At 45.6% G+C, this 15,997-nt stretch overlaps 1 protein-coding gene and 1 long non-coding RNA gene across 2 annotated transcripts in view; both read right to left on the minus strand.

The window, feature by feature from the left end:
- Positions 1-1,978: 1,978 nt before the first annotated feature.
- On the minus strand, positions 1,979-3,749 carry Kctd12 (potassium channel tetramerization domain containing 12). The gene has a single exon (XM_021182129.2). The coding sequence runs from the start codon at positions 3,556-3,558 to the stop codon at positions 2,575-2,577; it is 984 nt and encodes a 327-aa protein (XP_021037788.1). The 5' UTR covers positions 3,559-3,749; the 3' UTR covers positions 1,979-2,574.
- A 4,765-nt stretch (positions 3,750-8,514) lies between these two features.
- Positions 8,515-15,997, minus strand: part of LOC110308857 — a 39,892-nt gene continuing 32,409 nt past the window's right edge. The window contains exon 3 of the long non-coding RNA XR_002379616.1: positions 8,515-9,324. This is a non-coding gene — a long non-coding RNA (uncharacterized LOC110308857). The remainder of the gene's footprint in view (positions 9,325-15,997) is intronic.

Raw genomic sequence — 15,997 nt, forward strand, 5'->3', positions numbered from 1 at the left:
CAATGCAGACAAAACTTCAGCAGTTTCCCATGGCTTCTAGAGTTATGCAGACTTGACAAGGAAGTTAGAACTTCCGTCCTGTCATCTGTCGATGTATTTTGAGCTGTCCTAAAGATGGTTTTTATTCATACATTTCTTTCTTAAGCAATCTAGCACTGTTCTGTGGCATGGGAGAAGTCTGACACTCACACTTGACCAGTGATTGACAGTCCTAAGTCACTTCAGGCTTGAAACGAAGGTTCTGAGCCATTACCTGATCCACCGCCTAAAAACAAGCTCAATGCTGAAGTAAGCACAGCTTCCTGGACCCCTGCTTCCCTTTCTTTAAAATCACAGACTTTGTACATGAAGCTAACTCTTCTCTAAAGGAAAAAAAAATCTCCCAATTACAATGAAAACAATATTGGTTTAAAAATATGGATAGCTTGAATATAGGTAGAGAGCTAACTGACACATGATTAGTATACAACTAACATCCCAGCAAAAAAAGTATGGAGCAAACCCAGCCTTGTAGTTGTGACTGTTTTTCTGACCCAAGTTCCCAGGCAAGGATATGAGAAGCTCACCAAAATGCGTTGCTTTTGTATATACACCATCAAATGCAAGTTACCAGGGGTAAATATAGGAAATTTTATAGCAACAGTAGATGAATTAAAAAACTAAATGATTCGTGTAAAATGTTTATATATGGTATGTACAGATTGGATCACAGGAGTCTGAGAATAAAACTGTCCCAATTCATAACATCTGCCTCGGACATGATGAGATACACGGTACAAGGTTTGTTTTTTAAAAACAAGGGAAAAATAGCTCTAATTTAAACACTTCAAATGGCTATTACAAAAATCCTTAAAAACATATTTCAGAGTAAGATGATAAAACAAACACACACACACACACACAAAGGCTTCTCTGTAATCACAGATTATCCAAAGGACGTCTCTCAGCGGGAAGCATTCGGGTTCACCTCCTCTCTGCTGTGGTGTGCACAGGATACACACTGGGAATTCATTCCACGCGAGAGGAAAGGCAATAAGGCAAAGGTCCCCTGTTTCTGTTGCATTCACCTAAAAACCGCGTTATTGCTCGGCTCACACTGAAGTACTTATTTGCCTTCATTTAGAAACATTCCACTTGACAGCCATCTACAGATGGGCAGCCCCCCGTGCTTCCGTTGATCTTTCGGATCTGTCACTGCAACGTCAAACAAACGCAGGAAAGAAAGAGCATTGTTCCGGTTTTCAGAACAGCCCAGCAGCCCACACTTGCTGGCCTTGCAGAAAACATCAATTTAAAAACACTACTGCTAATAATAATAAGAGATCTGAAGTCTAGGTAATTAAAAATCAAACTTATTTTGCTTAAGTAAATAGGCTATAAGTGAGGAAATAGAATCAACAAGAAAAATAAATGTTCAAATCACTAAAAACTCTACTAGGTAACTCTTTGGTTAGGTTAGACAAGGATTAGCAACTAAGTTTAGGACTCAAAATAGCTCGATAGACTTCCAGCTGAAGATGGGTCTTTTACTAATCTTGATAAAATCTAAGTTTACACGTACTGTTTCATATTTTTAAATGTGCACATACTCAAATGGATTATACAAACTTCCAACTTTCAAATAATAAATGAGCATGTCCCCCCCCCTCCCGCCCTTCCTCCCATCTTTCCTCCCTCCCCAACCCTCCCACAGTCCTAGACCTAAGTAAGGGCTGACTGTCCCTACTAACCACTCCTGCGTTACTCAGTCACTGCCAGGTGACTTCTTGCCGCGCTGCCTCCCACTCCCTGCCTGCTCCTAGCCTAGAAGTACTGCCTTAACCAACAAAACCCAAAGCTCAGGCAAACAGCTGAAGAGAAAGGGCGCCTCTGCAGGCAGGAGGATTGCTTTCTACAATTTTAAGCCACAGGAGATCTATTGTGTGAGGGTAAATAGAACTCTCCCCTGTTGCCAGTACTAGAATTTACTTCTACCTGCAACTTTAAAAAAAAAAATCTCTTTATTTACAGTCTGAACTGCGTCCATGGGGTCTTAATTCCAGCATACGGTCTTCCATTCAATTGTCTAAAACTCTCTTTCTAATGAGGGTCAAATCTGTAACAACCTTTTAAAGCACTGTCTCCACACAGCACTCTCAGTTCTGATCTCTGAAACCGCTATGGAGTCAAAGGGTTTAAGATTTCAAGGACTCTTCCGCACTGCACTCTGGACACCGTGCAATCCGATTCTGATCAATTCAGTCATTCCCAGGTACTTGGTGACTGTCCCACTAGATCACGACAATCTGGGGGAAGGGTGGTTGGAGGCCAGGAGTAGAGGAAGCATGAGTGAAGGGCTACAACAGAACACTCTCTCGGTTAGTGGGGTCCAAAGAAGATGAAGACGCCCAGAGGATTTGTGGCTGCAGATTCTCAAGTGGGGTGCAGACGGGTCTGGGTGAGTTACTAGGGGATCTGGGGGCGGGGGCAGAAGGAATCGGGAAACAGGGAGGAAGCGAGGGCATCTATAATCCTGTCCCCCGAGGGGAGGAAGGGAAGTGGGCACCGGAGTGGCGAGGGGCGGGCGTGGGAAGCTCACTCCCTGCAGAAGACGTACTCGGTGTAGCTGGTCCAGATCTTGTCCTCGCTCTGGTCGGTGCTGCTAGCAAAAGCGCAGGTGCCCGTGGAGCTGCACGCCACCATGTGGAAGCCCGACTCGGACAGCTTATCGAAGGCCTGCTCTAGGAAGTTGAACTTGAGGTAATAGCGCGAGGTGTAGCGCTCCGGAGGCCGGTCGGGGTCCCGGCTCTCATTCAGGGTGTCCCCAAACACCTCCTTGGCCAGCGACGTCTTGCCGCACACGGTGATGCGCGCCACCCGCCGGAACTTGGCGTCCGCCTGAGCGTCGCGCCCGATGGTGTAGGAGCCGCGGTAGCCGATGGTGATGTAGCCGGAGCGCCGGCTGCCGTCCAAAGACTGGGACGGCGTGAGCAGGGGCCCCGCCGCGCCCCCGGACGGGCTGCGGCTAGCCAGCTCCAGCGTGGGCGAAGGCGCCCCGGCCGAGGCGCCCTCCTGCGGCTCGGGCTCTGCGTAGCCTAGAGGCAGCAGCTCATCGCCCAGGGAGCCCTCCTTGTGCACCCCGCGGCGCGAGTGCGGCGGCGGTGGCCCCGGACCGGGTTGCTGGGGCGCCCCGAGGCGACGCACGAGCTCCGGCAGCTCGAAGTACTCGGCCTCGCGCTGCAGCCGGCTGCGCTCCGGGAAGTAGTCGGGCAGCACGAGCTGCAAGTCCCGCAGGTAATCCAGGATGTAGCGGAAGAGGAAGCCGTCCCGGTCCAGAAAGAAGCGGCCTTTGCTGTCCCGGGCCAGCTCCTGCGGCTGCTGCTGCGTGAACATACGCCAGAGCAGCGAGTCGGGCACGGACACCACGGTGCAGCGCCGGGTCACATACACCTGCCCTCCCACGTTCAGCTCTACGATGTCCGGGAAGAGCGGCGGCTCCGCCGAGGACGACGACGAGCCGCTGCCACCTCCGCCTCCGCCCCCGTTGGGTAATCCTCGGGTGCTGTCCGCCAGAGCCATGGCCAAAAAGAGGTGGCTGGGAGCGGGGTCACGATCGGAAGCCCCAGCGGCTCTTATCCGGGGAGCCCTGCGCTCAGGCGGCGGCCGGCCACTGAGAGCCGCGCGGTGCGAGCGCGCAGCAGTGCGCCCACGAGAGCCCCGGTGCGCTGCGCCTGCCTCGCCCGCGCGCTCCAGGCGAGTGGCGGGTCGCGGCCCGCGCGCCGCTTAAGTAGAGCCGCCCGCTTGGGCGGCGCGGCGCGCAGGAGGCGTGGGCGGCTGCGGAGCCGCTGAGCTCGCTCCCGGGGCGGGGAGGGCTGGGGCGGGGTGGGGGTGGGGGAGGAGCGGGGAATGCATTTGCATGCTAAACGCTGACGCTGCTCGGGGCTGCAGGCTCCACCCTGACCCGCGCGCTCCGGGGGGCGACCCGACTGTCACCGCCGGTCCGCCCACCCGCTCCGGGCCCAGCTCCTCTTCCTCTTCGGCAGTGGGTCAGAGCCTCCAGGCGCTTCCCCAGGAGGCTGTTCACTAATGCGATCCTCTTGTGTCCCCACCTCCCCTCCCGCCGCCCTTCTCGGCTGACCGCAGCCGGCACCGGGGGACTCCAGAAGGGGTTGGAAACTTTCTGGCAGAGTGGAAAAGCTTGATTGCCTGCGGCTAGCGCCCTCTAGACCTACCCGCTTCTAATAGTGCAGAGCGCTGCTGTTGGAGATCCATCCCCGGGTCTCTGGAAGTTCTGAAGAGACACTAACTTGGAAAGGACGCATGGGTCCCTTCAAGCCCAGAGCACCCAAAGGTTTTTCACGTGACTACGTGACTACCGTATAGCCTCGAAAAATCCCTAGAAACCACAAGCGAATGCTTCGCGAAAATGCTCTGTTAGATTATTTTGCGAGAGCATAAAGTCTTTGGTGAGGAAACCACAACACAGTACTGCAGTGAGCAGAAATGACTAGGAGAGGAAGTTGGGTGGACACAAGGGGCGGGGGCTTACACTGCGTCGGCAAGAAAAGCTAATAAGCGCCTCCAATAGCGGAACGTGAGGCCTCCGGTTGCTTTCAGCCATCTGTAAATCGCACCAGAAAATTCCAATCTAATATTTTCTTTTATTCCTATTATTAGTATTTAATGATTTTACTAGTATTTCATTATTTTACTAAAATTCTGCTGATATTTTATTTGTTCCTTGAAATGTTAACTCACATATAGAAAAAAAATACTTTTAGCCCATGCATAGCTGTTCTAAAGGTCCAGTAACCCGTGTTCTCCTCCTCCCACCATCTTTCTCTTCGGTACAAGACCGTCCACCAGAGAAGAAAGGCTGTGTAAGTCTGAAGGCCCTTTAGATCCAGCCATGCTCTCTATGGTCTCCTACTTGTTCAGCGTTTGGAGTCATGCACAAATTTCAGCCCACAGAATTCTGCCTCTGCCGGGAAACCTTCCATGTTCTCCCAGGGAATGAAACAGGTTGCTCTTCAAATTCCCATCTTTGCACTTAGCACGTTCTGAAATCTCAAATTTGTGGTCTGTTATCTGATCGTTGGTTTTGGTGAATAAATAGGTAAGGGTTTCAAGGAACCCAAGATAGAGGAGGCTCTGAAAAACCACAATGTTAATAAATGCTCTTATACGTTGCTGGGCATCAGGCTGTGGAGAATTCAAAGCTGACTAACCACATCTCCTTTAGAGCAGCCAAGGGGCAAAGGGTTGGCCATCTGAACAGTTATCAGATCACTTTGAAGGACAGGCTGTCAATCACAATAAGCCCAGAAAGATCTTTGTCTTAATAATGATGTCTACCCTTTGTGCGACTGTCCAACGAGCTTGATAGTCTTCTCACGGATGAATGTCATTTTCATTTCTGAAATGTTTATGTCTGCCAAACAATTACTGCACTCGTGTCACAGAGCTGAAATAAGATCAGGCCCCAGACCAGCCTGCTTAATTACAGGCACAGATTTTTGATACTGAATATATTTCACCATTCTTCAACTGTTCCTTGGGATAAATGATAGATGACAGGAAAGTTCCGAGTCCCGACACTGAATGTGATATATCAGCATCTCAGGCCTGACGAAACTGCCACTTTTCTGTGAGCCCAAGAAAAGACTTCAGTGTCACCTTGGCACAACTGGGTCATTGTTCTATGCTGCCATGTCTCCCTTCAAGATCCTTCCTGTCTTAGGGATGTCACTACCTCTCCACCACCCCTCAAGACCAAGTCAACATTACCTCATGTTGACCAAGCCAACATCACCTCATTATCACCTCAGATCACTTCCTGGACTTCCAAACTGCCTCTACTCTAGCACCCATCAGTCTTCCATCACTAGACCAAACAATCGTCCATCCAGTCAGACCCTACATTGGGTGCTTCTTCCCACGTCACACAAGAGCAAAACCAAAGTCCTTCTAATGATGTGACAGATGCAAGCTTGTTTCTGACTCACACATGCTTCTCTGACCCATCCCACAACACTTTGCAAAGAATGTGCTGGGTTCTCATGCCATTGGCCCTTCCTCTCTCTCTTTCCTTAAATGACTCGTCATCCCCCACACTGTGTCCCACCCCTTCTTTCTTCCCTTTCCCAGGTCCCCTTTGCCCACTACCCTGTTCAATGAAGTGCAGCTCTATTCCACAGCTTTCTCTTCCCTGCCTTCTTTGTTGTCAGAATGTAAGACCCAAAGAGGTCAGGGATGTTTGTCAGCTCTGTTCATTACTATATCCTTAATATCCAGAACACAGCTGGGGCTCTATAAACATTTGATAAATACTTTGATCGTTCACTTATTCCATCTGTATTCATTCAAGGTCTACCACCATGTTCCAGGAAGTGTGTTCAGAATAATCACTGCCCTCTTAGAGCTTATACTACACACACACACACACAGACACACACACACATGCACAGACACACACACACAGACAGACAGACACACACACACACAGAGACACACACTGTTTGGATAATAATAAACATCACACGTACCAAAAACAATTCATGAAATGAAATAAAGGGACAATGTGAAGGTCACTCCTGCTGTAGAGTATCTGGGGAAGGTGTCTCTGAAAATGATGCTGGAAGAGCCCCAGCACATTCAAGAACAGTAGCATTTAGCATTCTAGACAGACATCAGACAAGTCCAAGGGTCTGGGTCAGGAATGAGCTCGTCTCACAGTGCAAGTTTATGCGGGGTCATCTGCTTGTGTCCTGTAAACACCAAAATGCCCTTGATGTCATCACTGACTGCAGCCTGAAAGCAAGAGGTAGTGTGTGCCTATGGCAGGCAGCATGCAGCCATCCTTCTCTACCTCTTGAGATGACACATTTGTCCACCCCAAGCTACTTGAGAATAGATGTCTGGTTGGTTTTGTGTCTTTTGATTCTTGCCTATTGGTTAGAATCACAAAATCTAGTAAGTTTAATGCCTGGGTGTGTTCCAGGGTCATAGCTCTTTTCATCATAAATATGCCCAGTTGGATGGAGACCCAGAAAGACTTAGAAAAGCATCATCCACATGTTTAGACTCAACATGTTCTTTGGCAAAGGATACATTGATGGCCTCTATTCTTTTTCATGTGACTCTGCACTTTCCTAAGAGAGAACATACCTTGCCAGAACTTGGGCCTTTGAAATTAAAGTAAAAGATACTACAAGCACCTGTAGACCGAGTTCTAATCTTTTTTTGGTTTTTTGGGTTTTTTGGTTTTTTGTTTTTCAAGACAGGGTTTGTCTGTGTAACCCTGGCTGTCCTGGAACTCACTCTGTAGACCAGGCTAGCCTAGAACACAGAAATCTGCCTGCCTCTGCCTCTCAAGTGCTGGGATTAAAGGTGTGCCCCACCACCACCTGGCCAGAGTTCTAATCTTTTTCTTTATTAGGTATTTTCTTCATTTACATTTCCAATGCTATCCCAAAAGTCCCCCATACCCTCCCCCCCACTTCCCTACCCACCCACTCTCACTTCTTAGCCCTGGCATTCCCCTGTACTGGGGCATATAAAGTTTGTAAGATCAATGGGCCTCTTTTTCCAATGATAGCCAACTAGGCCATCTTCTGATACATATGCAGCTAGAGACACGAGCTCCGGGGGGTACTGGTTAGTTCATATTGTTGTTCCACCTATAGGGTTGCAGATCCCTTTAGCTCCTTGGGTGCTTTCTCTAGCTCCTCCATTGGGGGCCCTGTGATCCATCCAATAGCTGACTGTGAGCATCCACTTCTGTGTTTGCTAGGCCCTGGCATAGCCTCACTAGAGACAGTTCTAATCTTATCCCAACCTACCTAACCTGCTTTTCCAACCAGCATTCCCCACCCCCACCTCACCTTACAGAAGCCCTTGGAGAATACTCCTCAGTGAGTTGAGGAAAGGAACTTTAGAGACAACACACAGCTAAAAGGGAAGGACTAACAGGGGCTGAATGAAGTGAGTCCCTCAGAGGACTGAGTGGATTTAATATATGTGAAAATGATCTGTAAGCTGTAAAACACCATTCAAGTGTCAGAGTCATTATTTCCCACCACTTATCATGGTGCCCGACAAGTCTGCTCAATAAATACTGAATGCATAAATGAATGGTGGAGACATTAAAATGGATGCTGTGAAGAAAGAGCAGAGAGACAGGACCAGAAATTGTCCTGAACAAATGCTTGGCGCATTTATCATCCTCCCAATATGTGTAAATCTTTCCTATTCTGTGAAAATCATTGGCTTTTACATTTAGAGGGAGAGAAGAATTGGGTGTAGGGATTAATTAAATACCATCAGGTTTAAGTAAATTAGGAAACATCGATCTTAATTAAGATTTGGTTTAAAATGCACCAATATCTAATCTTCAAAGAGACAAGATTATGGGAAAGGCATTGAGGAATTACAAGAAAACAAAAAGTATCCCAACACTATAACATAATCACTGTGGGTTAGAGTTTTTATATTTAATATTTTATTTTAATAGAACCAAAAAGAGAATCGAACTGTCAGGTAATTGTTTTTAATTTTTCATTTGTGTCTTTACAAGCGATATTTAAGACTTTCCCAGAAACCATTGTTACAATACTATCTCACTAGCTCTTACCACACACACATATCAGACCTGTTTATGTATCGATGCAGACATGGGCTCATTTAATTGCTACAGTAGCTCTATTCTATTTTAGCACCGTGAGAACCCAACTGGGGGCTAATAAACAGTTAAAACACAAAGAGGCTTTTTCCTGGATCACACAACACATAAGTAATTACACTGGGATTTGAACCTAAGATTTTGGCTTTAGACTCTGCTTGCTTTATTTGTACTAAGCTGTCATTTCTATTATTTTGCAGATGAGAAACTCAAGGCAAAGAGGTTGGCATAGGCAACTTGGAACAATCTTAGTGCAACTCCAGAGCTTTGCCGGAGGCAGTGGGGTGTTTGAAAACCTGGGTGTTGATGCTCTACAGTTTGGTTTCCAGTGTAGTCCCTGTGGAAGGAAAGGATTAGGAGTTAGGTCCTTGGCTTTCACTCATCTACCCATGAAACAGTCCACCTCTGCTAAGATTATCTAGACCCACAGGTAGAGAAGAGACACAATCGTCCCGGCTCTGTCTTGTATGACAATGTGATTTCTTTCTGGTGCTCTCCTGTATCGCCACAGCCTGCAAAGCACTGAACTCTGGGAGTGTTTACTTGATTCTCTTCTGATCGCATTAACTCCAGACAAGGATAAAGTGGGTCTGTGAAACTGCGGAGATCCAAGTTCTGGTCTTCAAATACAAGCAGCATCCACTGGTCTTCTGGGGCTCAGAAAACTGAACGAAAAAAAAAAATGATTTGACTTGTGGCTTTAAATATCAAACTTGGCACCAGGTGAGCTGAACTTCCCCCCCTCTCTCTTACACGCACACACACGATTCTGGGATTTTCAGACCAATTCCTTTTGTGTTTGCAATGCCTTTTTGTGTGGTCAGATTTACATATTGAGAGAACCATCCACCCTGTGCTATAAATAAGGAAAATTCATCTTCAAAGGCTTGGGTGACTTAAAGCACCCTTCAGGTAGCATCAGAATACAGAGCACATCTCTGGGAGCTGAGATCAAGCACTGAGCGATACCTCCTGACTTTTTATTGTTGTTGTTGCTGCTGCTGCTGGTGGGTGGTGGTGGTGGTGGATGGGGGGAGTGGATGGGGGGATGGATGGATGGATGGATGGATGGTGGTGGTGGTGGTGGTGGTGGTGGTGGTAGGTGTTAGATGTTGGTGGTGTTGTTAGGTGGTGGTGGTGGGTGTTGTTGTGTCTTGATTTATATTCACTGTATCTGTTAGATTTTACATGGAAAATTCCTTCAGGTATAGTGTGTGTTTTGACTGTGTTCGCCTCCTGAATCTTCCCTTTCATTCACACGCCTCCCTCCTCTGTGTTCTCCTCCTTGCCTGCCTCCACTTCTTTTCTACATACCTATTAATAATTTTATGTACTGAAAAACATCTAGAAGTCGCAACTGAGAGCCAATGTGTGATGTTTGTCTGAGTCTGGCTTCACTCCATTTAAATTGATTATCTCCCATTGCCAGACTCTTGTCTTTAGCACTTGGTACTCTCAACAGCCGTGTCAAATCGCACAACTGAATGATGCTCTAAACAGTCGCCCTGGAGCCCACACACTTATCTGAGAGAAGCTGGAATTACATCTGGCTAGGACATTCCTTCAAAGGCATTTTACACACAGACATTGTGCTGTCGCTTTATACTCAATGCAGTGTGGTGTGGGGTCGATCTCTTTTTACAAGACTCTAAAACAGGGCACCTCACTGCAAGACAAGTCCATATACCCAAAATTAAGCGAGAACAAAGGTGATTCTGTGAATCTGAAGCCAAGGTGATGAGTGTGCGGTAGTCACCTTTTGACGCTGGGTTTTAAAGAACTCCTCCCTGGAGTTCTCTGACATGCTGAGTAAGACAGAGTTTAAGTTACTCAAAAAAGAAAGATGAAGAGCTGATTCGGCTGCTGAGATTTTAATATGTGGTTCCAGAAAGTCTGCATATTTCATTGTGAGGTTTGGATGAGAAGCCAAGCCACTGGCTAGACTATAATGGTTAACATTTTATGTAATTGTACAATCATCTGTTTGGTACAATTATGGATGGAAAAATCCTTTCCCCAAGTTGCTCTCCAGTTAACTACAGAAATGTGCCATAATGTTTTACAATGAAAGAAATGGCCTTAAAGGACGCTAAACTTTCAACTTCTATTATTCAGTCCGACTTACTCTAAGGAAATATGTGGAGGGTTTTTTTCCGTCAAATATAGATAAGAAAAGTATCTCCTTTTTTGCAATTCAGCGATCCTATATTCTTCTCCTGGCTTTATTTAAAGTCTAAACTATCTATGAAAATGTGTTTAAATATTCTCAATTGTGTTGCATATTAAATATGAGCAAAAATGTTCATCTTAACAGACTCATGAGAATAACACAAAGTGTCTAATTCCACAATGTCTGACTTATGAAAACAATTTCAGAAGTTTTGACAAACCAAATACAATGGCTTTCTTTCTGCCTAAGCTGGGTGCCTTTGCCAGGAGATGGTGAAGGATTGATCTCCCAGGTAGCAAAAGTACACTCCCAAACAACTGTGGGCTTTCCACATCACATACAGGCTGCCATGGCTCCAACAGAGAAAGAATGCACGTGCTTACTGCAAAGGAAACTAATTTCTGATGGCTGCAGCAGATGTTACTGGATGGGAGCCAGCAGTTCAGTAGAGCATTAGCCGTCCTCACATGTGGCCAACAAACCATCTGAATATTTATGGAGCACATGCAATGAGCCCAGTCTACTGGAAGTCATAGATAGGCCACCATGAGTCCTTGGCCGATAAGAATATTAGGCAGGGCTGATGGTTCAGTGGGTAAAAATCCTTGCCGCCTACCCTGACAATCTTAGTTTGATACCCAGAAACCATGTGTCAGAAGGAAAGAACTAACTCCTGAAAGTTGACCTCTGCCAACATGCATGCCTTGGTCCATGTGCTCTGAAACACACACGTGCACACACACACACACACACACACACAATCATAAGGAAGGAAGTTACCTCCTTGAAGTCAGGGACATATATGATCCAAGGCTTGGTAAGTTCATTAAACCAATAAAATGTAGTGCCTATGCAGTGATACACATAGTGTATACAATGTAGTATATGCTGTTATTAACAGCATATGCAATTAACAGCATATGCAATTAACAGCAGCATACGTTATTAACAGCATATATATATATATATATATATATATATATATATATATATATATAAAACCAGTGTGGTAGATGTAGATGTGCATGTTCATGTATGTGTTTTGTGTATATGCATATGTTCATGTGTGGGCAGGAGTGCATACACACGTGTATACATGTCAATGTCTTCCTCTATCACACCTCAACGCGTTAGTTCATTGCTCAATGAACCTGGAGATCACTCACTGTCTGGCTTAGCTGCTCAGGAAGCTCCAGGGATCCTTCCAGCTCTGTGTCCCCAGCACTGGCACCGTCAACATGCCAGCTTTTCACGTGGGTGTCTGGGATCTCAATGCAAGTCAGCAAGCTTGTATCGCAAGCACTTTGTAAGCTAAGCCATATCCCCACCCCTACAGTTGCTTTTAAACCTTGGGAATTATTCAAGTCCAACATCTCAGTTTTAATAGATCATATAATTACAGAAACATAATGACTGATAAGTGACATTTCTTGCCTCACATTTATGTTAAACAACATTAAAGTCATTTTGCCGGGTAAAGGAAGGAAATGGTAAATGACAACCCCTCGCTCTCTGGCCAGTTTTCTGAGGACCTAAACATACTTTAAGAAATAAACATTAATTTTTTAAAAAAGTTAAAGTAGCCAGATTTTTCATCCATTGGCCCGAGGGCCACGGAGTTTAGCACTGTGCGTTCGTATGTGTTCGTAAATATTTTATCACAGAGGTGGAGATGTACTACAGAAGTAAGACGCTTCTGTCTGTTGCAGAACTTGTTGCAGCCAGTGCAATGACATAATCCAGAAGTTAATCTCACCTCCTTTCATCTGAGACCAGATGCCCATGGAACACTCCAGGGCAGTGGGGTAGCTGATCTGTGGACAAGGGTAGGGTGCGTTTGTTGCCCAGTCCTCTGTCCTTGAAGATCACCATCGTCCCCCCTACTCTTCAGGGACCCTTGAGAAGCTGTTCTAAGAATTCAGTGATACTCCAATAATCCACATGTTGAGCGCCTCTTGCATGGTAGGCACTGTCTGATTGCTTCTGAATTATTGACTATGGTCTAGTGCAGGTCCTCTGTTGGGTGCAGGGGGTCCATATGTATCTCAGGCAGACACTAGATGCTTTTCACAGCAGACCACCCTTTGTTTATTCTACAGTACTTTTCAACCAACAAATACTGGTTGAAGAAATACACTTGTCTGTTTAGGAAAACAAGCTCATCTTTATTCGGTTTTTCCTTTACATCACATAGAACTCGGCTTGTGTTGATGGTGAATGCATATTAAACCTGCCTAATCTGCATATGTTTAAAATATTTATATTGTTGCTTATTGATTGATACATGTTTCAAATAAACCCTGCCTATCTTTTAGTTAACAGTAATATTTTAGGCTCTAGTTAGACAGCAATTATAAATAATCAAATAATTATGCTTGAGTTCTTCATCAGAGCACTTACAGAAATCTAAATATATACTGGCATGCACTGACATTCAGTAACATGCACTTTCAATGTTCCAGTCAAAGCTTCAGATGCCCAGAGTAGAAACCACAGCTCCCTCTCCGCTCTGTGTCTCAGGTAAGGTGATAAAAACACCTCCCTTGCCGGAGCATCAAAACACACTCGCTTTTGTTCCTCCAGCTCCATTTTCAGAAACTCAGAGGAAACTAAGAGTTGAGTTCCCCTGAGGGAGAGCACCAAGAGTAGGCAAAGAATAATTAAAATGATGGAATACATTCCAGCTGTGAGGGAGGGGAGGGCAGCGTGTAGCTTGCTCAAAATAGTCTGTGCGGACATCAGATTCCTCCTTGATATTCTTCTCTTCTCAAAGGAGGAGTTCAGGAGCCGGCAATGCATTCAGTGGGGTTTCTAGCAAAGAGGGGATAATGGAAGGATCCTTTTCCACCCCTGGTCTGTTCTGTCTCCTTCAGTGCCCCAGTAGCCTCCTTTATCAACAATACCTGTCTGCATCCCGCAGCTCAGAGGCTGCCAGGAGAGCAAAGCCTTTTCGACTTCTCTGGATTAATCAATACTCCTTTCTCCTAAATTCTCTTTCGACCTTCGAAAGTAACTTTTGTTGGTGGCGTGTACTCCTGTTTGTGTGAAAGGGGTCCAATTGCTAGACTTGACCATTATAGCATTTCTACCTATTTCTGTCTGCCTAAAGATAAATTTCTTACTCCCGAAGTTCTAATTAAAAGCAGGGGTTTTACTCTTGATGTCAGAAAAGACCTTAATTGGGAAATCAACAGGAATAAAACAAAAGCCATGTGTTGCTTCTAACCCTCCCTTCCTTTTGACACAATTACGAGGAGTGAAACTAGATGTCACCACACACGATGATGGCATGTGCTGCCAACCTGGAAGCAAGCAAGTAGCACCCACCTGTCCTAAATTCCCATTATTGTCATGCTAATCTCACTAGCCAAAACTTAGTTAAGTGGCCCCATGTCTCAAGGTCCTATGATGCAGTTATCATGATGAGCTGATGGGGTCGATATTTCCAGAGAGATGCCAGATTTAGCTACATGTCTAGTGACAGTGGCATAATCTCATCCATTTAAATATAAGGTGTGTAAAAATCACCCAAATATCTGTACATTTCAGTCATCCCACCCAGATGAACAGGGGTCCCGTGAGCCATAACTGTCTGCACTTTCTGTTTACACGTCTGACCAGCTCTCCTCCTTACCAGCCACACTGAATTATTTTCTAATACTATGACAAAACAAACTAGGCCAGGTGTAAAGAAAAGAGGGTTCTACTGACTAGTTTTATGTCAACTTGACACAAGCTGAAGTCATTTGAGAGGCGAGAACCTCAACTAAGAAATTACCTCTATAAAAATCAGGCTGTTGGTGTTTTTCTTAATTATTGATCAGTGTGGGAGGCCTCAGCCCACTATGGGTGGAATCACCCCTAGGCTGAGCTGGTGACCCTGGATGCTATCAGAAAGTCGGCTGAGTAAGCCAGTAGGCAGCATGTCTCTACGCCCTTTGCATCAGCTCCTGCCTCCAGCTCCTGCCCTGAGTTTCTGCCCCGGCTTCCCTCAGTGACAGACTTTACTTTGTAAAACAAAGAAAACCTGCTGCTCCTCCAGTTGCTTTTTGCTGTGGCCAAACACACTCATCCAAGTGATGTCGAGGTCCTTGGGGGAGATCAAAGTCTATGATGGCTCGGTCTCATCCCTTTGGCCTCTGCTAAGGATCCCTTGACTGCTTTACAATGTAACAGAGTAACCAGGAAGAAAATAGATAGCGGTTGAAGAGGAGAGCTCTACAAATGGCCTTGATTTTTAACAGCTCTCTCTGCTGAGGAACTACAGGATAGCTATAAAAATCCCCTCCCAGGGAACTTACCCAGTGACCCAACTACTTCAGACCCCACTATTTAGAAGCCTCAAACCTCTTAACATTACTATGTTTGGGACTAAGCTTCTAGCACAGGAACCCCTGTAAACAAGCCACATTCAAAACATAGTGCCCTGCTTACCTTAAACTTTAAGTTTCCATAAAACAGGTCATTCCGTTAATTTTTGTATCTGAAAACTTAATCTCATCCAATAAAAGTTTACTGGCTTGCTTGGTTGACAGGTTTCAATGTTTAAATCGCCAGTTATGAAGCCTTTTATTTTCAGTCGTATTTTTAAGACTTTGGGGAGAGAATTTTTAAAGTTTCAATATTTAGAGTCTCTGAATTTAAAATCAGACTGCTTGGCGATAATGTATAAATTTCTCCCCAAACGGACCGGTGGACATAAATATGAAAGATGTTTCTGTTTTCTCCATCCTTAAAATATTCACCATGTATTTATCACAGAAGGGTACAGACACCCCCACCCCAGGCAAATTAAACGGGGGCCCCATCTCTCAGGTACTTTTAAACTGTTTTGGGCATTTGTCACAAACAACAAACAGAGGCCATACACTCATCCTTCATAAATGGATCTGATAGCACTGATAGGATCCTTGGAGGAGGTTATAGCTGATAACTTAGTTATGTTTTGACTATCTTGCATAAGATACTATTTAGATATTACAACATTCTACCCTTTGGAGGAGAGATTGTGACCATGGTAACTGTCTTTTGTTTTGGTTGGTTGGTTGGTTGATTGATTGGTGGTGGTGTTGGTGTTGGTGGTGGTGGTGGTGGTAGTGGTGGTGGTGGTGGTGTTCGTGGTGGTGGTGGTGTTGGTGGTGTTGGTGGTGGTGGTGGTGGTGGTGGTG

The sequence above is a fragment of the Mus caroli genome, chromosome 14 (genome assembly GCF_900094665.2).
Source record: "Mus caroli chromosome 14, CAROLI_EIJ_v1.1, whole genome shotgun sequence".
In the NCBI taxonomy this organism is placed as follows: Eukaryota; Metazoa; Chordata; class Mammalia; order Rodentia; family Muridae; genus Mus; species Mus caroli.